Source organism: Geotrypetes seraphini, chromosome 1 (genome assembly GCF_902459505.1).
Source record: "Geotrypetes seraphini chromosome 1, aGeoSer1.1, whole genome shotgun sequence".
In the NCBI taxonomy this organism is placed as follows: Eukaryota; Metazoa; Chordata; class Amphibia; order Gymnophiona; family Dermophiidae; genus Geotrypetes; species Geotrypetes seraphini.
Genome location: NC_047084.1, coordinates 406389011 through 406415007, shown reverse-complemented (window position 1 = coordinate 406415007; position 25997 = coordinate 406389011). Strand labels below are relative to the sequence as shown.

Here is a 25997-nt window from a genome sequence, read left to right as displayed (position 1 = left end):
TTGATGGCAGCTTCTGGGTGTGGTGCTGACTGTGAGTGGATTATTGATACTTTGTGTATATTGAACCCTAGGTAGCGTTACCAGAAGTCCGGGAGAACCCGGACATGTCTTCTTTTTAGATGGTTGTCCAAACTCCCGGATGGACTTTCCAAATCTCTGCATTTGTCTGGGTTTTGGAAAGCCCCGACAACCTCCGGCCACATCTAAAAAAAAAATAAAAAAGAGACGGCATTCGGCAAAATTAAGAGGGGACAATTTCAGAACCAATGCTAGGAAGTTCTTCTTCACCCAAAGGATGGTGGACACCTGGAATGTGCTTCCAGAGGGTGTGATAGGACAGAGTACAATATTGGGGTTCAAGAAGAGATTAGTTGATTTCCTGAAGAAAAAGGGGATAGAAGGGTATAGATAGAGGGTGTGATAGGACAGAGTACGATATTGGGGTTCAGGAAGGGATTAGATGATTTCCTGAAGAAAAAGGGGATAGAAGGGTATAGATCTAGGATTACTATACAGGTCCTGAACTTGAAGGGCCGACGCATGAGTAGACTGCTGGGCATGATGGACCCCTGGTCTGACCCACCAGAGGCATGCTTATGTTCTTGTCAGCCCGCAGTAGAAATCTCTACTGCAGCTTTGTAAAAGGAGCTCAATGTTTTTCATATCAAACAAACAAAAAAAGAAAGAGGGCACCCAAAGAGATCTAGCATTTGGACTTTTACAAAGAATAGGCCAATTTATTCTCTATTAAAAATAAATGTTAAAAAATGAAAAATCCATTATCAAGATGTCCTTGCATTTCTTCATGTGACCCATAGTGTAACTATGGCTTCCACAGTTTCAAAAGGCCATCTTCACTATAGGTTGCAATCATGTTTTGATGAGGATGGTGTGCAATTCCAATAACATCTTTTTCATGAACCTAGACCAAAAGAAAATAAGAATTTTAAACAGGAGTAGCTCCTTGGTAGTGACATATATACAGTATACAATTTTTCTAGAAGAGAATACTACTCATATCTTTTCACAGGATAATTGGGCATTGGGATTCCGTGTCAGAGTGTGGTGCTTAGGATGAGAAAACAGGCAGAAGAGCCCCTCGCCTTGGGATACAAATAGAACAAGAAAAGGCAAGGGGAGTGTCTTTTCAACCAAAATAAAGTCTTTATTTGAAACAAAAAGGTCCCAACAAGGATCCCAGTTTTGGTGTTTAGAAGACGCCTTCTTCAGGGGGCACTTTGCTGAAAACAAACACAGGGTCAAAAAAAAAACCCCCAGCAATGGAAAGACCCGTTTGCAGGCAGTCTCCACAATTCTGAACGCTGGAGACTGCCTGCAAATGGGTCTTCCTGCTGCCAATTTTTTTGACCCTTTGGTTGTTTTCAGCAAAATGTCCCCTGAAGAAGGCGTCTTCTAAACTCTGAAACTAGGATCCTTGTTGGGACCTTTTTGTTTCAAATAAATACTATTTTTGGTTGAAAAGACATCCCCCTTGCCTTTTCTTGTTGTTCTGTGCTTAGGATGAGCCCAGTTTTGTATTCAACACAGACCAGTAATTTTGTAATATACTAGATCAGGGGTAGGGAACTCCAGTCCTCGAGAGCCGTATTCCAGTCGGGTTTTCAGGATTTCCCCAATGAATATGCATGAGATCTATTTGCATGCACTGCTTTCAATGCATATTCATTGGGGAAATCCTGAAAACCCGACTGGAATACGGCTCTTGAGGTCCGGAGTTCCTTACCCCTGTACTAGATAAATTAGATTAGATTACAATTTAAGACTGTTGCTACTACTGAAATTTTCTACATGTAAAAACTACTGGTGTGCCAGCTGTTCAGTAGTTCCCTAATTCAGTCCTTAAGTACTAGGAACAGGTCAGGTTTTCACTGTTTGAAGATTACAATGTAGTACGGGACTTGAAAAAACAGCTATGCTAGGGGCAGGAATCAGCAAGGTGAGGGGAAAGTATGATGGCTGGAGTCTGGAGGTGCAGCTAGCTCAAGTTGGCTGGATAGGAGATGATAGAGATGTATGGGAACAAGAGTAGAAGGCTGTGAGACACAGAGAGAGTAGTGGAACAAGAAAGACTAGATGAGGACAAGATAAAGGAGTAGAGGAAAGAGACTGGTGAAGACCCAAGCCACCATGATTGATTACGTTGAAACCCTCTCTCAGTGTACAGTGGCAATTATGAAAACGAGCAGAATGTTTGGAATTATTAGGAAAACAGCAGCACCTTGAATGCTATGCGCAATTCTCCGCATCTCAAAAGAGATATAGTGGCAGAGGAAAGGCCCTGCCAGGGCTAGCCAGAACCTGTCTTTTTTCTGGTGCTTCCTCTGCTCACCAGCTGCCGCTACTGAGTGAGTGAGTGAGGGGGGTTGTCATACATTTTGGAAAAAAATTCCAGCAATATTTGAGGTATATGAGCCCCTTTGTCTAATACTACATTTTGTTTAAAGATCAGAAACCATTCAGTGCGACATACATGCAGGAAGGGGTAAAATCTTTTTTCACATCACTGTATTTCTTTTGAGAAGTTTACATTTTAAATTATTTTTTAAAAGCTGTTTATGGAAGATTTTTATTTTGAAAACAAAGTATTTTTAGTTTTTGAGCTTCAAACAGTTTATGTGATACCACATTTCGAGCTATGTATCAGCAGACTACAATACTTCCCGAGTGCTGGAAATACAGTCAAACCTCGGTTTGCGAGTGTTTTGCAAGATGAGCAAAACATTTTCGCAAATCGTGACTTACAAACCGAGCATTGACTTAATTTGCAAGAACCCTGCCCGCAAACGCCGCCCCCCTGCGAATTGGCATCGCCCCCCCTCGTGTAAACCGGCATTCCCCCGCCCACCAAAACTGAAGGCTTACCCCCAATCTGGCACCGGCATGCAACACCAGCCCACAGGAGGTGCCGGTGCCCGAAGATCGTGCTGCTTGCCGGACTGGGCCTTGAGCATCTGGGCTCAAGGCCTTCTGGTTCCCGCCTCTCTCCGAGATTCTCAGAGAGAACGAGAGCCAGAAGGCCTTGAACATGTGCACATGCTCAAGGCCCAGTCCAGCAAGCAGCACAATCTTCGGGCACCGACATCTCTTGTAGGCTGGTGTTGCATGCTGGTGCCAGATTGGGGGTAAGCCTTCAGTTTGGGCGGGCGGGGGATGCTGGTTCACGCGGTGGGGAGTGGGGTGGGCATTGCCGGTGCAGGCGATGCCAGTTCACAGGGGGATGTGGAAGTGCACCAGTGGCCTCGGGGGGGGGGGTGTCTTTTGGGGATGTGGTGGGGTGGAGCAGCGCCGGTGGCCAGGGGGAGAGCGGAGGTGGAACCAATCAAGCGAGTTTCCCTTACCTCCTATGGGGAAACTCGCTTTGATATATGAGTAATTTGGTTTACAAGCATGCTTTTGAAACAAATTATGCTCATAAACCAAGGTTCCACTGTATTCTAATGGCTCACAGAAGAATTTGTGACAAGTATCAATTTTTTTAAACATGTACAAGTCATGTGGTTTTGCTTAGCTAATAATAGTGGACTAAGGAAGAATAAGGAGACACGTAGTCAAATTCTGCAAAATAGAAGTTGCTGAATTACTCACCGTCAAAGTTCTTTCCAGCTTGCCTGTCATTGTGCTGAAACAGTAGAGCACAAAATCTTCACCAACACAGTAAATCCATTCCCCTCGTGGCGACAGGGTACAGCAAACAAAGTCACCACCTTCTCTCTTACCAGAGCTGAAGCTCCTTACAATCTATAACAACAGCAAAGGTAGCTAATTATTCCTGTACATTCATGACATTTTAATTGGTCTTAGATTTTAAAATAAATATTGAGGCAAGAATTAATGTGGGACTATCCTGTGTAAGCTGAAGTACAAAAATAAACTTGTTTAAAAAACCCCAAAACAAAACACTGACAACAGAAAAAAAGACAGTCAGGTACAAATTCACTGCCCTGCAGGTATGTACCTCCTCTGAATCACACACAATTCAGAGTTAAAATCAAGAAAAAAAAATGACTAAAGAAACTGAAAGGGAAAGCTAGCTACCAGCAGATTGAGAACCACTAGAGTCCGAAGGGTGGGGTGGTGGATGCTGTCTACCCCTGATGCAGGCAGTAAGGAGCTACATTTAACAGTTGCTCAGTTGCAGCTGTTTGCTCTGCTGGTCCCCTACCCTGGAACAGGAAGTTGGAGAGGGCCAGCAGAGCAGACAGTCGTCACACACATGTAGACTGCAGCTTCAACTGCTCAATGCATCTAGTTACTGCCTGGAGGAGGAATGGGTGATGTACCTGGAAGAAAGAGGTTCTTCACTCCAGATGACAAACAAGCTAAGATACACCATGTTGAAAACCATTGACTTATGGTGTTTCCTTATAAAGAGTCCCGTGCAGCCCACAGATAGTTAATATTTCCAATTATATTGTAGAAAACCATTAGTGTCATATCTATGTTTCTGAATGTTCTATTGTGGGCTTATTGTAATAAAACTCTGGAATTTGTTGCTGGAGAAAAGTAATGAAATCAGTTAGCTTAGCAGGGTTTAAAAAAAAAAAAAAAGTTGCATAATTTCCTAAAGCAAAAGTCCATAAGCTATTAAAGATGAACTTGGGGAAATCAACTGCTTATTTCTAGCATAAGCAGTATAAAATGTTTTACTCTTTGGGATCTTGTCAGGTATTTGTGGCCTGGGTTGGCCACTGTGAGAAACAGGATACTGGGCTTGATGGACCTGTCCCAATATGGCAGCTCTTAAATTCTTACAGTATTATGCTGGTTTTGCATTATATCTCTGCTATTTGAAGTTCAGTGCTGTTAAGTTGAAATTGTTTCATGGTAATCTTATTATTAAGTTTCAATTTGCTGATCTTGATTTTACCTCACTCACCCAACCAGCAAAAAACTTGCCGGGAAAAAAAGTGGGGCCATACTGCCCCCCAAATCTCTTAAAAGTCTCCCAGTGATCCTGAGTCACACCTCCCCCCTAAGCCCCGAAGCAGAAGTGGTGGCAGTCTTGAGCTGCAAACCACACTTCCCTCCCAACCTGAAGCACCAAAGTGGCAGCAGTCCTGAGCCGCAAATCCCCCCTCCCTCAAGTCCCAAAGCAGTAAAAGTGGCGGCAGTCCTATGCTGCAAAGCCCCCCTCCCTTCCTCAAGCCCCAAAGCAGGCAGCAGTCCTGAACCGCAAACCTACTCACTCCCTCCCTTACCTGAAGTGGCAGTTGGTCAGCAGGAGGCAGTGCTCAAAACAGGCTGCTTGCAGCCAGCCCCAGCAGGGCCTTTCATCTGACACATCAAAGGAAAGGCCCTGCTGGGGCTAGCTGCAAGCAGCCTGTTTTGAGCGCTGCCTCCTGCTGACCAGCTGCCTCTTCAGATAAGGAAGGGAGGGAGTGAGGGGTTTCAGGCTCAGGATCACCTTCTGCTTCTGGGCTTGAGGGAGGAAGGCTCAGGACCGCTGCTACGTTGGTGTTTCAAGGCGGCAGAGAGCAGGGAATTGAGATCTGTGTTAGACAAGGCTTCTAACACAGCACTCTCAATCAACCAGAAAAACAGTTAGCTGGCATACACCAATCCTCATTGGTTATTTTACTATTTTTACATTGTTAACAAACTTGTAAGTTTTATGTTGAAGTTTCAAGTTTCAAGTTTATTAGCATTTAATGAATCGCCTATACAAAGTTTCTAAGCGATGTACAAATTAAAAACCATCAGATGGTGGTCACATATATAATTTTTACACATTAATTATAAAACAAACTATTGACATTTTAAACAATGGGGAAAGAGACAAACATGAATAAAAGGGAAAAGAGGGAAAAGTTACAATATCATTATCTGTTGAAATTAACAATTAAGGAAAAACACAATAGGGAATAATGGGGTTGGAATGTTTGATAGTCTTAGTCAAATGTAAAGGGGTTAACATAAAATATGCTATGTATCAAAGGCATCTTGAAACAGAAAGGTTTTTAAAAGTTTCTTAAAAGTTAGAAGGTCTTTTTCAATTCTAATAAAGTTTGGTAAGGAGTTCCACAATGTTGGGGCCATAACGGAAAATATGTCATTTCTTCTTGTGCCGATGATTTTCAAGGAGGGAATCGATAAAAGATTTAAGGAGGATGAACGTGATGTATTGTATGGAATAATCATTTTAGATATGAATTGTGGTTCATTAAGAAGTAATGTTTTATATACTAAAAGTATGATTTTAAACGTAATCCGATGGGAAATAGGAAGCCAGTGTGATTTAATCATTAGGGGTGTGACATGGTCGTATTTTTTTGCTTTATGAATTAATTTTATTGCTGTGTTTTGAATTATCTGAAGTTGCCTTTTTTCTTTCTGAGTAATATTGATCAGAAGTGAATTGCAGTAGTCCATTTTGGAAATAATTAGTGAATGGATTAGAATATTAACAGATTTGGTCTCTAAGAACGTGGAAATGGAACGGATGAGACGTAACCTATGAAAACATGATTTAACTATTTCACTAATATGTTTGTTAAATGATAAATCTACATCAATGGTTACACCAAGGATTTTCAGATATGGTACAGATTCTAAAGGTGTATTGTCAAGAACGAATGGCAAAATTGGAGTTAGGATTCCTTTCCAGGTGAAAAACATGGTTTTTGATTTTTGGATGTTCAGAGTTAATTTATTGCTGTTTAACCAATTGTACTTGCTGTATACTGCCTTGGATGAATCCCTTCATAAAGGCGGTTAATAAATCACAATAAATTAATAAATAAAAGCAACAGTACAACTAAACTAAACGCCTCCAAAACGGAACTCCTTTGGATCCATAAAGAAACATGCAACTGCGCCCACTGGGACTCGACTACCATAACTGTGAAGGACCAAGCACACAGCCTAGAAATACTTCTTGACTCCAACTTGTCACATTCCAACCATATCTCTCAGGTGGTATCTTCCTCATTTTACTACCTATGTAGTACCTACCTACTTTGAAAAATAAAGAACTACTTTTCTGACTTTACCCAACTATACTAGAAATATAGAAACATGAAGGCAGAAAAAGGCCAACTGGCCCATCTAGCCTATGCCTTAATCCTCTCCAGCATGGACTACTATAACGCCCTATATACATCTCCAGTATGTACAAAACATGGCAATCGGACTTCAAATAAAATTCCGTGCCCACAAACCTGTCTCTCAGGTTCTATTATTGGCTCACTGGCTGCACATAGCCAAGTGTTGTGTCTTCAAAGGCCTGATGCTAGCGTTCAAACCTTTCCATGACATGGCGCTGGGTTACATGACAACTAAGCTTCCTCCGTACGTGCCGAACTGGTACCTCCACTCCCAGGATGAAATACACCTCAAAACACCCCCTGTCGTGCCCTTCTACTGCAAACGACGTTCCTACTCCCACTTTATATCAAACAACTGAAATCTACTGTCCCCACAGATCAGATCCCTTAAAGAATTCCTCAGCTTGGAAAAGTAATAAAAACATACCTTTTCACCTAACTCTCCTACTTAAGGCTGATAGATTACAAAGAAATATTAATGTATATCGATGTGTATCACATGAGGATGCAAACTTGTATTGATAAATCTTGCACTGTTACTATCCAATTTATCCTGTAAACCAGCGGTCTCAAACACGTGGCCCCCCAGGGACTATTTTGCAGCCCGCGATCTGTCCTTGTCTAAAGCAGGGGTCCCCAATCTGCTTCCCTTCCCACTGCCCTCTCCCAAGCCACCCGAGGTCTTAGCTCTCCCTGCATATCTTCCCCAGCTCAGAGCCGACCAATTCTTGCCACCCGACGTTCAATTCTAATGTTGGGGAGGAAGTTCTGGGCTAGCCAATCGCTGCCTGGCTGGCCCGGAAGTTCCTCCCCGACGTTAGAATTGACGTCGGGTGGCGTGAATTGGTTGGCCCCACGCTGGGGAAGATATGCAGGGAGAGTTAAGACCTCGGCACTGGCCTGTTCCCCGATTTTGGTGGCGGCAGCTTGTTCCACGATTGCGGTGGTGGCGGCCTGTTCCCCGATTGTGGCGGTGGCGGCCTGTTACCTGATTGCGGCGGTGGCGGCATGTTCTCCAATGGTGGTGGCTTGGGGGAGGGCAGGGAGAATAAAGAAAGAAAGAAGGGAAATGGGACACAGACAGAAAGGGGCATGGAGAGAGAAAAAAAGGGGGCACGGAGAGAGAGAGAAAGACAGACATATAGAAAGAATGGGGGCATGGATAGAGAGAGAAAGAAAGAAAGAAGGGGGGAGGGTGAAAGAAATAAAAAGTTGGGGAAGGGAAGGAGACAGATGCCAGACCAGGGGAAAGGAAGGAAGGAGGGATGGAGAGAAAGGAAAGAAAGAGATTTCAGACCATGGAAATAGGGACAGAAGAGAGAGATAGAAGGGAAGGTAAGACATGGAAACATAGATTTTGAAAAGAAAGCAGAAAAATTGAATATTAAGTTAATGCCAAAGATGGATGCAAGGCAGAAAGTGAAGACGGAGAGAAAAACAGTCAAAGGACAAGAAGACCCTGGAAACATAGTTAAATGCACAGAAAAATAAAGTCACCAGACAACAAAGGTAGAGAAAATGATTTTATTTTCAATATAAAAAACTATTCCAAATATTAAAAGATCTAACTAACACCATACCCTATCTGACCACTAACAATAACACCTCCCCTTCAGCCTCCCTCCTAGCTGAACACTTCAAGAATAAAATTACAAACACCAAAGCTACTCTCATTAATAATCCAACCCACCTACTCAAAGTCACAATACTCCCCACAGAAAATGAATCTTGTGCTGCAGACAGATCCTGATCCCAATTCCCTAAGATACATTGGACCGAATTCAACAAACTCTACAATAAGTACAGCCACGCATCATGTGAACTCAACCACTGCCCGCCATATCTCCTGTCATCAGCGAGCACTAAGTTCCGTATCTTACTCCTACACCGGATACAAACCATGCTCACAGATGGCATTTTCCTGAATGACCTCAGCGAAATCATCATCACCCCAATCTTCAAAGACCCAAAAGGATCAACAGACCTCTCATCAAACTACAGACCAATAGCCTCAATACCTCTATATATCAAAATAACAGAAGGATTAGTAGCCAAATTCCTCACCAACTATCTTTACCATAACTTACTCCATCCCACATAATCTGGCTTCAGAACTAACTTCAGCACAGAGACACTACTAGGCTCCCTTATCGACACAGCAAGACAACACCTCAGCATTGGAAAAAAAATGCTGCTCATACAGTTGGATCTGACGGCAGCATTTGACCTGGTAGACCATAACATCCTACTGCAAATCTTGGACTCAATAGGCATCTCAGACAAAGTATACTCATGGTTTGAAGGTTTCTTAAAATCCAGAACATACAAAGTAAAATCAGACAAAGTAAAATCCAAACCTTGGTCCAACCCCTGCGGCGTTCCACAAGGGTCCCCACTGTCCCCTACTCTCTTCAACCTATATACGGCCTCTCTCAGCGTTTACCTGAACAAACAAGGCCTAACCTCTTATAGCTATGCTGATGACATCACCATCCTCATTCCATTCGACCAACCAATGCTCTTAATGACAGACACACTACACAGAACTTTAACTACAGTTACGACTTGGATGGAAGACCACAAACTGAAACTCAACCCAGACAAAACTAAATTCATCCTCCTAGAAAATAACAAAATCCCAACCATAACCAACTTAGAAATCAACTCTATCAACTACCCTTTGCAAACCACCCTAAAACTTCTAGGTATGACTATTGACAGAGGCTGCACCATGCAACCACAAATTAACAAAACAATACAGAAATCTTTCGCAGTTATGAGAAACCTTAGACAAGTCCGAAAATTCTTTGAAAAAACACAATTTCAGCTCCTAGTACAATCTCTAATCCTAAGTATCCTAGACTATTGCAACATCCTCTACCTCCCCTGCCCTGCAATAATGATTAAACAACTACAGACAATTCAGAATACAGCTCTGAAACTCGTCTACTCATTGAAAAAACATGATCACATTACTGAGGCATTCATCAACTCACATTGGCTTCCAATCCAGGAAAGAATACAATTTAAATTCTACTGTATACTATTTAAAACTATAAATGGAGACAGCCCAATCTACCTAAACGACCGCCTCATCCAAACCACCTCTACCAGGCATAGAAAAACACACACCCCATTCACTTACCCTCCAATCAAAGAAGTAAAACGGAAAAAAATATACGACGGCCTACTGGCCACTCAGGCAGCGAAGATAGACAACCAAGTCTCCAACCTATTGACAGCAACCCCAGACTACAAGATGTTCAGAAAGGAAATAAAAACTATACTCTTCAAGCAATCCCTTAATAAAGTTTAATACCATGAATACCAGGATAAAGCTTAATACCATGATAAAGCTTAACCCCCCTCTTACCATCCCCTCCCTAACCCCAGATCCTACTTTTCCCTCTCGTGGAAACCTTCTCTGACCTAACGTTGTAACCCTCATCCATAACTCTTTTTGTAATCCGCTTTGAACTGAAAGGTAATGGCGGAATAGAAATCTTAATGTAATTGAAACGTGTCAGTTTTGAGAAAGGAAAGATATTAAACTTTAAATGTGGGGGCTGCAGAAAAAATAGGGTACTTGGAGGGCTGCAGAAAAAATCCAAAATGTGGCCCCACTAAGGGTTTGAGTTTGAGACCACTGCTGTAAACTAATTCCCCCCCAGAAACTAGACAGTACCTCGTCTACTTTAAAGGATGAAATTACTGCAGCAGTGGTGGGAGCCTTGGACTCTTGCTTTCAGTCCCTCACAGAGCAACTTACTCTATTACATGGAGTATTTTCTGATATTGCTATACGTACAGGCAAGCTGAAGGACTTGTCTCACACCTCTCACTCTGAGGTTGCACAACTGCAGAAACAGGCATGAGATGCTATGGCAAAGACTGATGATATGGAAAATAGATAGCAACGAGATAATCTTCGTTTTTGTGGGATTTCCAGAGACTCTCTCTGATGTCCAGCTCCCGTCGGTCTTGGAGGACTGGTTAACTGAGCATTTTCCTTCACCCATGGGTGGCAGACCATACCGAATTGAATGTGCTCATTGCTTGGGTCAGAGGCGTGAAGGAGGTGTTCAGCCTCGACCAGTTATTGCAAAATTTCATAGCTACAAGCAGAAAGCAGAGATTTTACATCGCTCTAAGATGAAACATGCAGATCTTCATTATGAACATTTGTCCATTCGGATCTTCCAGGACTACTCCCAGGTGTTGTCAGATCGTCGCCGGGCTTATCATGAAGTTTGCACGAGTCTGGTGGAACGTAAGATGTGCTTTATACTTCTCTACCAGCTCAACTTAAGGTGAACATTGAGGGCAGCTGGTGGACTTTTCACTCTGTGGAAGAGGCGCAAACCTGGCTTGCTTCTTTGCCATAGCCTATCTTTTCTGGGCAGGATCTTGTGGCTGTAACTTCTGCTGCCTTGTTTCTGCGGGCTTGGTTCCTAGTGATTTTGCATTTTTTGGATGCACTGTTTCTGTGCTTTGAGTGCCCACATTGGAGGAGATATTTGTTGCATTGGACTTTCTTCTGAGTTAGTTTGGTATTACTGTTTTTGCCGACACATTACAGGTGGAGATCTGGGGGGTTCCTCTTTGGCTACTCTCACGTGGTTTCTTCATTTTTTCCTCTAGTGCTTTGGAGCCATTGGAAAAGAATGGGGTGCTTTGTAAAGGTTGGGTTGGAGGGTGTTGGGTGGGGGGAGAACTTTTGGGTGTGAATTAGAGAATGACACGGGGAAAAATTTGTCCCCGTCTTCGCAAACTCAGTCCCCGCAAGCTCGGTCCCTGTCCCATCCCCACAAGCCTTAAATAGTTTTATACTGAACTTATTTTCTTAAAGTCTAAAAAGAAATAATATTCTGTACAATTGTCATTAAATCAAAATTCTGTCTGCTGAACTACAGAAAGAGATGTTCAGCTGGCAGGTCTTTGTTTATAAATTTTTATCAACACAACTACAGTAATATGCTACTTTATCCTAAAGCAAAAAAAGAAAATAAATAGAATTTTTTTTTCTACCTTTGTTGTCTGGTTTCTGCTTAACTCATCTTCTCGTCATTCAATTCCTTCCATCCACTGTCTGCCTTCTCTCTGCCTCTTCCCATTTGCTCTGTTACTGTGCCTCTTCCTTCCATCTCTTCCCCCACCCACTGGTCTGGCACCCATCTTCTTCGCCGCACCTCAAGAAGGACATGGCAGTTCTTGAGAGAGTCCAAAGGAGGGCAACGAAACTGGTAAGAGGGCTGGAAAACTTCCCATATGCTGAGAGGCTGGATAAACTGGGGCTCTTCTCTCTGGAAAAAAGGAGGCTCAGGGGGGATATGATAGAGACCTTCAAAATACTTAGGGGCATAGAGAGGGTGGACAGGGACAGGTTCTTCAGACTAAAAGGGACGACAGGTACGAGGGGGCACTCAGAGAAACTGAAGGGAGATAGGTTCAAATCAAATGCAAGGAAGTTTTTCTTCACCCAAAGGGTCGTGGACAAATGGAATGCGCTCCCGGAGGAAGTGATCCGGCAGAGTACAGTACAGGGATTCAAACAGGGATTGGACAGATTCCTGAGGGAAAAGGGGATCGTGGGGTACTGAGGGAGGTGCTGGGGTGTTGCATAAGTATAGACAGCTCACCAGGTCGTGCAGGTGCAAGGCCGGAGGGTTAGGACATTGATGGGAAGATAGGACTTCGATGAGAAACCTAGGGGGCAAGGGGGCCCCTTCTGGTGATTAAGGCAGGTCATGACCTGTTGGGCCGCCGCGAGGGCGGACTGCTGGGCGGGATGGACCTCTGGTCTGACCCGGCAGAGGCACTGCTTATGTTCTTATGTTCCCTCTGCTCCCCCCATATTCTGGCATCTCTGTCTTCTTCCCCTCCAGCGTCTTCTCCCTACTCTCTCTTCCCCATTTCCCTTCAGTATCTGTTCCTTTCCACCCCCTTCTCTCTCTCCACCCCCTCTTCAGCATCCGTGCATCTCCCTCCCCTCCCTTTACTTCGTGGCAAGTTCTAATTTAATTTGTTCAAGCAGCCTGAGCCTGAAGTCGTGAACATCTGTGAAAGCTTCTCCTTTGATGGAGCCAGAAGTGGCGTCAGAGGAGAAGCTTCCACAGACGCACGCGACTTCAGGCTTGGGCCGCTTGAACAAATTAAATTAAAATGAGCCATGAAGGTAAGGGGAAGGAAGATAGATGCGGCGGCAATCAGTAGGTAGGAAGAAGGGAGAGGGCTGCATGCGATCAGTGACCGCGCGCATTCCCTCCCTTAGAGAACTGTGGAGACAAGGCCATTCACTGCTCCATGGGGCGGTGGATGGCCTTGTCCCCATACCTGCGGTGAGCACTTTCTTTTTCCCCACCATTTCGGCAAGTTACCAGCAGCTACCTGCCGGCAATAGCCACTGTGTCATTCTCTAGAGTAAATCTTTCAGGGTTGGGGGTGGGCAGGCATGGTGGGAATGTGAGGGATGGTCTGGTTGGGTGCCTGTATGTTGTGATACAATTATCTGGCTTGGTTGCTGCTTGGATGGACACTTGTGGTGAAGGCTGGGCACCCAGGTGTTTCTTAGTTGATTCTTTGTACTTTATCTTTTTCTGTATCTGGGATGACGGGGGCTAACTCTCCCTTGTCGCTGAGAGTGGCAACTTGGAATGTATCAGTGTGAATTCTCCCATTAAACAGGCTAAATTACTATCTTACTTGCATCGCCAAGAGGTGGACATTGCTTGTTTACAAGAAACCAACTGTCTGATGTGGTACATACAAAATTAAAAACTGGATGGGTGGGAGAAGTTTACTGTTCATCTACTACTTGCAAGAAAGGTGGGATTGCAGTACTTATTAGCAAATATTTATTGTCACAGATTAAACTGCTTGCAAAAGATAGTTATGACCGCTATTTGTTCCTGAAGGTGACTGAGTGCATTCAGTTTTAATCTGATGGTGGTGTATGCACCTACTACCTATGAGCATGCTTTTTTCATTCCCTAGTTAAGACCGCTTTGGGATCAGATGCAGGTTCCCTGATTTTGGAAGGTGATTTGAACCAAGTACTTGATCCTTCCCTAGACAGGTTTTCCCCAGGTCAGCAGCCTTCTCACAAGGAGGTCCCATATTATGTTCTACTTTGAATTTGGTTGATCCCTGTCGATTGTTACAGACAGGGATTATATACATCTTTCCCGCTTCCATTCTACTTGATCCCGTATAGATAATGTTCTCGCCTCTCAGTCTTTATTTTAATATAGTAGACCCAAATGGTCCATCCAGTTTACCCAACCTGATTCAATTTAATTTTATTTTAATATTTCTTCTTAGCTATTTCTGGGGAAGGATCCAACGCTCTGCCCGGTAATGTGCTTAGGTTCCAACTACTGAAGTCTCCATCAAAGCTCACTGCAGCCCAACTACACCCTCCCAGCCAGTGAAGCCCTCCCCCAGCCATTCCTCAATCAAAAGGCCATATACAGACACAGACCATGCAAGTCTGCCCAATACTGGCCTTAGTTCTTCAATATTTACTATTATTTTCTGATTCTAGATCCTCTTTGTTCATACCATGCTTTTTTGAATTCCGTCACCGTTTTCCTCTCCACCACCTCTCTCAGGAGCGCATTCCAGGCATCCATCACCCTCTCCATAAAGAAAAATTTCCTTACATTGCTCTTGAGTCTCCCACGCCTCAGCCTCAAATTATGCCCTCTGGTTTTACCATTTTCTTTTCACTTAAAAAGATTTTGTTCTACATTAAAACCTTTCAAGTACTTAAACATCTGAATCATATCTCCCCTGTCCTTCCTTTCCTCTAGAGCAGGGGTGTCAAAGTCCCTCCTCGAGGGCCACAATCCAGTCAGGTTTTCCCCAATGACTATGCATTTGATCTGTTAGCATACAATGAAAGCAGTGCATGCAAATAGATCTCATGGATATTCATTGGGGAAATCCTGAAAACCCGACTGGATTGCGGCTCTCGAGGAGGGACTTTTGACACCCCTGTTCTAGAGTGATAAATCCCCGGGACTGAATGCCATTCATCCGAGGGTCATCAAGGAACTGAAAGGGACCGTAGCTGAACTGCTTCAACTAATAAACAATCTGTCAATCAAAACAGGAAAGATTCCAGAGGACTGGCAGGTAGCAAATGTTGCACCAATCTTCAAAAACGGGTTCGAGGGGAGACCCGGGAAACTACAGACCGGTGAGTCTGACCTCGGTACCGAGAAAGATGGTAGAGGCATTGATAAAGGACTGCATCATTGATCACCTGGACGGACAGGGTCTGATGAGGACTAGCCAGCACGGTTTCAGCAAAGGCAAATCTTGTTTGACAAACTTGCTGTACTTTTCCGAGGGACTAAACAGGCAGATAGATAAGGGTGACCCAGTCGAAATTGTATATCTGGATTTTCAGCAGGCATTTGACAAGGTTCCGCATGAACGACTACTTTGGAAAATTGCGAGTCTTGGACTCGAGGATTCAAGTCAACGTTAGACAAGTTCCTGCTGAACAAGGATGTGTGCTGGTAAGGCTAGTCTCAGTTAGGGCGCTGGTCTTTGACCAAAGGGCCACCGCGTGAGCGGACTGCTGGGCATGATGGACCACTGGTCTGACCCAGCAGCGGCATTTCTTATGTTCAGGGCTTCCAGTCTCTCCTCATATGTCTTTTGGTGCAAACCCCCTATCATTTTCGTTACCCTCCTCTGGACCACTTCAAGTCTTATGTCCTTCGCCAGCTATGGTCTCCAAAACTGAACACAATACTCCAAGTGGGGCCTCACCAACGACCTGTACAGGGGCATCAACACATTCTTTCTTCTACTGGTTACACCTCTCTTTATACAGCCCAGCATCCTTCTGGCAGCTGCCACCGCCTTGTCGTACTGTTTCTTTACCTTTAGATCTTCGGACACTATCACTCCGAGGTCCTTCTCCCCCTCTGTGCATATCAGCCTCTCAGCTCTCAACATATACGGTTCTTTCCGATTATTAATCCCCAAATGCATTACTCTGCCTTTCTTTGAATTGAATTTTAGTTGCCAGATAATAGACCATTCCTCTAACTTTTGCAGATCCTTTTTCATGTTTTCCACTCCCTCCTTGGTGTCTACTCTGTTACAAATCTTGGTACCATCCGCAAAAAGACAAACCTTACTTTCTATCCCTTCAGAAATGTCACTCACAAATATATTGAACAGGATTGGCCCCAGCACCGAACCCTGAGGGACTACAGTACTCACCTTTCCTTCCCCCCGGGCGACTTCCATTAACCACAACTTTCTGGCATCTGTCAGACAACCAGTTTCTAATCCAGTTCTCCAATTTGGATCCTAACTTCAGCCTTTCAAATTTATTCAAGAGCCTCCTATGAGGTACCGTGTCAAAGGCTTTGCTGAAATCTAAGTAAATGGCATCTAGCATATGTCCTCAATCCAGCTCTCTGGTCACCCAATCAAAAAATTAAATCAGGTTTGTTTGGCACGATTTACTTTTAGTAAAGTCATGTTGCCTTGGATTCTGTAACCCATTAGATTCTAGGAAGTTCACTATCCTTTCTTTCAGCAGCACTTCCATTATTTTTCCAACAACCTAAGTGAGGCTTACCGACCTGTAGTTTCCCGCTTCATCTCTGTGACTATTTTTGTGAATAAGGACCACATCCGCTCTCCAATCCCCAGGAACCACTCCCGTCTCCAGAGATTTGATGAACAAGTCTTTAATAGGACCCGCCAGAACTTCTCTGAGCTCTCTCAGTATTCTGGGATGGATTCCGTCCGGTCCCATCGCTTTGTCCACCTTCCGTTTTTCAAGTTGCTCATAAACACTTTCCTCCGTGAATGGCACAGAATCTACTCCATTTTCTTGTGTAACTTTGCCAGACAATCTCGTCCTTCTCTGGGATTTTCTTCCATGAATACAGAACAGAAGTATTGGTTTAGCACGTTTGCTTTTTCCTCATCACTCTCCACATATCGGTTTCTAGCATCTTTTAGTTTAGAAATTCCATTTTTCATCTTCCTCCTTTCAATAATATATCTGAAAAAAATTTTTGACTGCCTTTTTTACATTTATAGCCATATGCTCTTCGGCTTGCGCTTTCGCCAAACATATCTCTCTCTTGGCGTTTTTCAGTTTCACCTAGTAGTCCTTTCTATACTCTTCTTCTTAGGTTTTTTTATATTTCAGGAACGCCAACTCTTTTGCCTTTATTTTCTCCACCACTAGTTTGGAGAACCATATCGGTTTCCTTTTTCTCTTGTTTTTATTTATTTTCTTCACATAAAGGTCCATAGCCATGTTTATCACTCCCTTCAGCTTAGACCACTGTTTTTCCACTTCTCTTATGTCCTCCCATCCTAACAGCTCTTTCTTCAAGTACTCTCCCAGCAGCGGCTGTTTGAAATCTAGGAGTTTAAGTATCATGCGGCCGCCCTCCACTTTAGCCATTATATCAAAACCAAACTGTATGATGATCGCTACTTCCCAGGTGAGCACCCACTCAAACATTAGATATACTCTCCCCATTTGTGAGGACCAGATCCAGTATCGCTTTTTCCCTCATGGGTTCCATCACCATTTGTCTGAGCAGAGCCTCTTGAAAGACATCCAAATCTCCCTATTTCTTTCCGTTTCCGCAGACAAAACTTTCCAATCCACATCCCGCAGGTTGAAGTCTCCCAACAGTCTTTCCAAACTTTTGGATATCCACAATCAGATCCTTATCAATTTGCTGAGATTGAGTCGGAGGTCTGTAGACTACACCCACATAGATAGAAGTTCCATCTTCTCTTTTCAGAGCGATCCATATCGCTTCTTCCTCTCCCCAGGTCCCTTGCAGTTCAGTCGCTTGGATATCAATCTTTACATAGAGAGCTACTCCTTCACTTTTCTGACCATCTCTGTCCTTCCTAAAAAAAATTATATCCCTGTATGTTTGCATCCCATCCATGGGATTCACTGAACCACGTCTCTGTGATAGCAACAATATCCAGGTCTGTCTCTAACATCAGGGCTTGCAGATCATGAACTTTGTTGCTTAGACTGCGAGTGTTTGTGGTCATCGCTTTCCAGCCATTTTTCGTATAGGTTTTTATTTCGTTTCACTTCCTGTTGCAATGTTAAGAAGTGAGTTGCTAATATTGTTTTGTTTCACTTCCCTTCGCAATGCTAAGTAGTAAGTTGCTAATATTGGTTTTTGGGGTTTATTTTAATTTATTAATTTATTTTCCCCCCCCTTTTTTTTTTGCTAATATTGTTTATGTTGCAATTTTTACTATCATCACATCTTGTCTTTTGCTGGGAGTGGCCTCTATAGTTGTCTTTCATACATACACCACCCCCACCTTCTAGTTTAAATGCCTAGAAACATATTGCCTGAATTTCTCAGCTAGGATTCTTTTTCCAGCCACGGTAAGTTGCAACCCATCATTACAATATAGTCTCTTGTTGTTCCATGTATTGCCCCATCCTCCTATGTACCTAAAGCCTTCTTGATGACATCAGGCTTTGAGCCACTTATTGAAGTTCTCAGTGTTCTGTACTCGTTCCACACCCTTTCCATAACTAGACAGTCCTTCTGAAAAAGCTAGTCTTTACAAAAGGTTTTAATCCCTCTCCAAGTTCCCGAAAAGCTTTCTGTGCTGCAGGTAGGTTATTGTTGGCTAGGTCATTTGTTCCGAGGTGCATAACAACATCAGGGTTCAAAATCTTTGCTTCTTCCCTAATTACAGTCAGTAACGATAGACAGATGCTGCACAATGCAGTCCCAAATCAATAAAACATCCCAGAAAGCTTTTTAATTATGAGAAATCTACGTAAAATAAGAAAATTCTTCAACCCAGCACAATTCAGGCTAATTGTCCAATCCCTAGTCTTAAGTCTACTGGACTATTGCAATTCCCTCTATCTACCTTGTCCTGCCAACATGATAAAACAACTTCAGACTAGACAAAACACTGCCCTCAGACTGATCTACTCCCTGAGAAAATATGATCATATTACAACTGCCTTCCTAGACTCTCACTGGCTACCTATGCAAGCACAAATTCAATTCAAATTCTATTGTCTATTATTCAAAGCATTAAACGGCTCTGCCCCCCCTATCTAAACAACCGCCTAAACCAGATCCTCACCTCAAGACAAAGAAGAACTCCGAACTAGAGAATGACACGGTGGCAGTTTACCCGCGGCTACTGCGTTTAGCCGCGGGTAACCCACCAAAAACGGGGAATGAAAATTAGCAGCCTCTGCGGGGACGGGGACAAGGCCATCACCGCCCCGTGGAGCGGTGAATGGTCTTGTCACCCCAGTGAGGCATAAAGGATCATGCGGTTCCCGCAGCCCCCACCCGCACGCCGGCTCGATCGTTTAACCAGCTTCCTCTCTCCACCTCACCTTAGTTTGCCGGCTTTCTTTTTCGGCGACCGGAATGCTTTCAAAAGAGCCGCGCACGCGCGGCTGCTCAGTATTCAATCTTCTGCTCTGACCCAACCGGAAACAGGAAGTTGCAGCAGAGCAGAAGATTGAACTTTGAGCAGCCGCGCATGCGCGGCTCTTTGAAAGCGTGCCGCACTGAAAAAGAAAACCGGCAAACTAAGGAAAGCTGGAGATCAGTAGCATACCAAGGGGGGGGGGGGGGCGGGAAGGGCGAAAAAGGTAATGGCGCCAGGCCTTGGAGCACCGAGGCAGACCGCTTCTCCCCCCTCCCACCCGAACCCCCGCTGACCCTCCTATCTCTCCCCCCCCAAGTGAACCTTTCCGACCCTCCCAGCGAAAGCAGCAAACCTCCCTCCAGTACCGTCGGCTTTCTCCTCCCTCTGCCGCATCACTGATGACATCATCAGTGACGCGGCAGAGGGAGGAGAAAGCCGCGAAGGAGGTTTGCTGCTCTCGCTGGGAGGGTCGGAAAGGTTCACTTGGGGGGGAAGAGATAGGAGGGTCAGGGGAAGAGAGAAAGAAAGGCAGAAATAAAGAGGGGGGCCAGAGGGAGAGAGAAAGAAAGGCAGAAATAAAGAGGGGGTCAAGGGGGAGAGAAAGAAAGGCAGAAAGAAAGAGGAGGGCCAGGGGGAGAGAGAAAGAAAGGCAGAAATAAAGAGGGGGGCCAGGAGGAGAGAGAAAGAAAGGCAGAAATAAAGAGGGGAGCCAGGGGGAGAGAGAAAGAAAGAGGGGGGGGGGCAGGAGAAGAAAGAAGAAGGACCAGAGACTCATGAAATCACCAGACAAAAAGGTAGGAAAAATGATTTTATTTTCAACTTAGTGATCAAAATGTGTCCGTTTTGAGAATTTATATCTGCTGTCTATATTTTGCACTATGACCCCCTTTTACTAAACCGCAATAGCGTTTTTTAGCGCAGGGAGCCTATGAGCGTCGAGAGCAGCGTGGGGCATTCAGCGCAGCTCCCTGAGCTAAAAACCGCTATCGCAGTTTAGTAAAAAGGGAGGGGGAATATTTGTCTATTTTTGTATAGTTGTTACTGAGGTGACATTGCATAAAGTCATCTGCCTTGACCTCTTTGAAAACCCGCGGAATATAAATGATAATTAACATTTTCTCTGCGTACAGCGTGCTTTGTGTTTTTAAAATTTTATTGTTGGTAGATCATTTTGACTTGGCCACAAAGGTAAGGGGGAGGGAGGGAGGGGAGCTGCTAAAAGAAATCTAGTAATCCTTGCAGGCTTGACTGTGCAGGGAATTATTTTTGTAAAATCATGTTTTGTTATGTGACTGGCATTATCTAGACTTTAATTTCTATGAATGAATAAAATGAAAATGATATAAAATTACTTGCTTGCGGGGACCGCATGTTCCGGCTCACATAAGGAAGGAGGGGGTGAAAGGGAAAAAGTTTCTCTTCCTTGGAAATAGATTCTGAAGTGACCTCATCAAAGAAGACCAGCACCAAATGTACAAGAAATCCCTTAAACAATGTCAAAAGAGCCCAAAATAGAAAACTGCTACTGCCTTGAGACTCCATTATTGAAGGAATCAACTTGAAATCACAGAAGAGACAGGAAAAGGTTAAATGCCTCATGGAATCCTCAGGTACAAAACACAAACCAAATTGTGAATGAAATCAGAGCAGACAGTAAGAATTATAAAATTGATGTCATTGTCCATCTGGAAAAAAAGGCGTACTAGAAATAATGCCTCAGCAATACAATTTTCAGAAGTTCTATTTGCTCATGGTAAGGGAGAAGAGAGATTGCTAGTGATGGTGGGGGGACTGATAGAAGATGAAAGAAGGGTGGTAGAAAGGAACAGATGGTAAAGGAGGGAGGGAAGGGTGGTGGTGGAAAGGAATAGAACAGACATTGAAAGAGGGTAGAGAGGAACAGACCCTGAAAGGAAATGTGGAAGGCAGAGTGGGGAGAAGACGCTGGAAGGGAAGAAGACAGATGCCAGACTATGGGGGAGCGGAGGGAAGAAGATGGGTGCTAGACGGGGACGGTGACGGTGAAAGGGATGGCGGTGACGGTGACGGGGCGGTGAAGGGAATGGCGGTGACGGGGCGGTGCAGAGGATGGTGGGCCGGGGACGGTGCAGTGACGGGGACAGATTTTTTCCCCGTGTCATTCTCTACTCCGAACCCTTTTGCCTTCCCTCCACTCAAGGGCACTCAGTGCAAAAAGATGTTTGATAACCTTCTTGTGACGTAAGCAGCAAAACTTAATCACTCCATCTCCAACATGTTGACGGCAACGGGTGACTTCAAAACTTTTCAAAAAGAAATCAAAACCCTACTTTTCAAAAAATTTATCCAGATATCTTAACCCAACCATACCCCCTCCTCCTAGATAAATTCTCCCCCAAAACCTCCACTTAAATAATCTCTTCCTCCCCAAAACACCAACAAAGTATTCAGATCCCTGAAATGTAATGTAATCTTATTTGTACTCTAACTGTAATCTATTTGTTATATCACAGAGTAACGTACAGTCAATTTAATATCCAATTTGCAAGTTCTTCCGGAATTAATCCAGGTACCTCTCCTCCCTTGTAACCAAAAAAAACAAAACAAAACCCAAAACTGTTGTAACTTCACTGGAAATGTCCAGTTAGCTCTTTTGTAATCCGCCTTGAACTGCAAGGTATAGGCGGAATAGAAGTCCCTAATGTAATGTAATGTATTTGTCTGGCATTCCTGCACGCTGAGGATTCTGGAAGGCATTTCATTTCTTTGAGTTCCTAGTCCTGTGTGCCAAGGTTAATCCCTCTGATGATTGAATCCCCTAGCAGTAATACTTTTCTGGTTTGAACTTTTCTATGTGTGCTTTGGGGATGCTTTTCTTCACAAGTTATCTTCACTGATTCTAGTTCCTTCTCAGTTCTTTTACTTTGAGCTTTTTTATATGTGCTTTGGGGGGTGCTTTTCTTCACAAGTTATCTTCACTGGTTCTAATTCCTCCTCAGTTCTTTTATCTTTAGTGTCACACTGCTCTAATGGAGCACAGGGATCTTTTAAAGGCAACAATTGTGAAGGGGGATGTTTTTGTGCCACATGCCACAGTCTACCTGAGCCTACTGTGATCCATTTATTCCTGGGTTATTTTATTCTTTGGAGGAGTGGTGGTAAATTGATATATTTGTATGGCGTAATTGTAGCTGCTTTAATTTCCTCCAATTATTGCTTAAGTTTACAGAGTTCCTCTTTGATACAAGTTGAAGACAGATGGTTGAGTTTCTAGATGGTGTGCCTAGTAACTAAAGCACCACAATGATTGCACTGAATGAAATTCATCTTGATTGGTTAGAATTGGGATTGACTGAGACTTCTTGATTATTGGGCAGTCTCTATATGACTTGCCAACCCTGGGGTGGGTGGGAGGGAGTAAAGTCCAAGTGAGTCAGCAAAGATCCCTCTCACAGCTCTATAGGAGGAGGACCTAGCAATTTGAGACACTATGATACAAATTCTGCTGGAATATATCTTTTTTCCCTTTTTTTAAAATAAATTATAAATATTCCCAATAAATCTAGCTAGCAGTTTCTATGCTTTAATCTCCAACTACAGATTAAGCCTTAAAGCTGCTCTCTGGTCTGACTGGCTATGTAAAATAAGTCTTGCCTGCAGTAGGAAAGATAGAACTGTTTATCCACTCTAATGACAGAGCTAAGCAGAAAGAGAAGAGAAAGAAAAAGGAGGGGGAGTAGGTTAGAAGACAGAGGAGTTAGCACACTATAGACCAGGGGTGCCCAAAAGGTCATCATGATAGACCAGTAGATCGCGAAGGCAACGTGAGTCGATCACGGAGCCCATCTCGGCTGGCCCGGAACTTCCTCTCCGACGTCAGAATTGACAGCGGGGTGGAAAGCTGATCGGCCAGGCACTTCTGCATCCTGTTTATTGTGTTGGGAAGCAGGGAGAGCTCAGAACTTGGCAGCGGTGGTTTCGGGGCCAGTTGCCCTATGGCGGTGGCTTGGGGGAGGGCAGGGAGAAAGAAAGACAAAGAAAGAAAGAAAGGGGGCAGGCAGGGAAACAGAAAGAAAGAAAGTGAGAAAGAAAGAGGGGACAGGGAGACAAAGCAAGAAGGGGGGACAGGGAGACAGAATGAAATAAGGGAAACAGAAAGAAAGGGCATAGAGAGAGGAAGAATAAGTTGGGGGCAGGGAATGAGATCTAGAGAAGAGGAAGAATACAGGAGGCTGAAAGAAGGGAAGAAATATTGGATGTATAGTCAGAAGAAGAAAGTGCAACCAGAGACTCATGAAATTACCAGACAACAAAGGTAGGAAAAATGATTTTATTTTCAATTTAGTGATCAAAATGTGTCTGTTTAAGAATTTATATCTACTGTCTATATTTTGCACTATGGCCTCCTTTTATTAAACCGCAATAGCGGTTTTTAGCACAGGGAGCCTATGAGCATCGAGAGCAGCGCGGGGCATTCAGCGCAGCTCCCTGTGCTAAAAAAACGCTATCGTGGTTTAGTAAAAAGGGAGGGGGTATATTTGTCTATTTTTGTATAGTTGTTACTAAGGTGACTTTGCATAAAGTCATCTGCCTTGACCTCTTTGAATATAAATGATAATTAACATTTTCTCTGCAAACAGTGTGCTTTGTGTTTTTAAAAATTTTATTGTTGGTCATTTTAAAAGTAGCTCACAAACCCAAAAAGTGTTGGCACCCCTGCTATTGACAAACAGTCATGTAAGTTTAAGTCCCAATAATTAAATGATTAATAAAGCCTGTGCTCAGGACTAGAGAAACAGCCAACAATTTTAAATCTCAAACTTAAAAAAATAGTAAGATTTGTGCTCAAGTCCAGAGAAACAACAGTTTTAAATTCTAATAATTTAAATATTTAAGTCAATGTTCAATTCTACAGTAAAACTATTTCAGGTAGCAAAATCATTTCCATTCAGCTGAGATATTTAAGAATAAAAACAAGGCACTTAGTAGTTTCCAGTTTCTCGGGTCCTTTCTTCTGTTATTGGCCATTTCTGATTATGTAATAGTGTTGATGGATATGGAGGTGGGGAGTCACAGGGGTGGAGGTTGGTGATTTCCTGCTTATTTGAATGATGACCTTCATTTTCAACAATACTTGGAGAAATGGGTAGATTATGCACATTTCAATGCTGGGCATACTGCTGTCCCGGTCCTCTATTAGGAACCCACAGGAATGTCATTGCCTATGTTGCCGCGCGGAACCGTCACATTGCTGCTAAAATCATTTCCCTCGAACATCAATTTCAACGTGCCAAGAAGACCTATCTTTGCCGTCCAACACCTGCGCATACGGAAAGTATGTTGATTGCACAGATAGCTTTAAACACTGCTTCATGAGTGAGCTGAGGCACTATTTACCAAAAATTTCAATTCTTTCATTTTGGGAATTGCCCTGGGCGTTTTCTTGTTCGGCTTACTAAGTCTTGGAGTGGGCCTCGGCTGGTTCACTCTATCCGTCTCTCTGATGGGACTATCACTAATGCTGCAGATAAGATCTCCAGAGCCTTTGGTGACTACTTTTCCCATCTGTATACAGCTGATTCGGCCCCACAGCTCTCTTTGGTACAAGCATATTTGAAGGACACCTCTTTACTGCGCTTAAATCCACTGATGTTACTCGTTAAATGCACCTTAGAGAGCGGTGGAAATTTAACAGGTTATCAAGTCTTTAGCTACTTGCAAGCCTTCTAGACCCGATGGGTTTACCGCAGATTATTATAAATTACTTCTTCATCATCTTCCGGGACAGTTGGTGCATTATTTTAATAGTTGTGTTGATGGGACTTTCTTTCCTCCAGGTAAGGATCCCCTGCATGTTGAATCTTATCGCACCATCTCTTTACTCAACGTTGACCTTAAGATTTTTGCACAGGTGTTGGTGGATAGATTGGCGTCTTTTTTTACCAATACTAATAGAGGAGGAGCAGATTGGATTTTGTGTGCGGCCGCCAATCCGTGCTTAACGTGCGAAAGGTTTTGACTGCACTGGCAGGTGGAATGGTCATTTCTCTTCCCTGCATTGTCTCATATGGACATATCTGGTTGGTTTTTGGACAGTCTGCTTACTTTATACGCTAGCCCTCGAGTGTCGATTCTCATCAATGGAACTCGCTCCACCTTCTTTGCTATCTCACGGGGGACCAGTCAGGGATGCCCCCTCTCTCCATTACTGTTTATTTTATATCTAGAACCTATACTAAGAACCTTGAAGCGAGATGTCCATATCCCTGGCCTACATGTTGCTGGCTATGAATTGAAAGCCCTGGCCTTTGTGGATGATCTGATGCTTATCTTGACGGATCCGGAGCATTCTTTGTCTCGTCTACTTGATGCTTTGGCTGAATATGATTTTCATTCTGGTTTCTTTATGAACTATCAGAAGTCAGTAGCCCTCCCATTCCAATCAACTTTGCCGATACAATGGAGCGGCCCCTCCCTGTTGACATGGGCACCTAAGAAAGTTGTATACTTGGGGATTATGAT

General features: G+C 43.6%; 1 protein-coding gene across 1 annotated transcript in view; it reads right to left on the bottom strand.

The window, feature by feature from the left end:
* Positions 1–572: 572 nt before the first annotated feature.
* Positions 573–25997, bottom strand: part of SMU1 (SMU1 DNA replication regulator and spliceosomal factor) — a 216462-nt gene continuing 191037 nt past the window's right edge. Inside the window, exons 11-12 of the mRNA XM_033918195.1 lie at positions 3607–3759; positions 573–922 (exon numbers count right to left, since the gene is read on the bottom strand). Of these exons, the coding sequence (XP_033774086.1) occupies positions 824–922; positions 3607–3759 (252 nt within the window). The 3' untranslated portion in view covers positions 573–823. The remainder of the gene's footprint in view (positions 923–3606; positions 3760–25997) is intronic.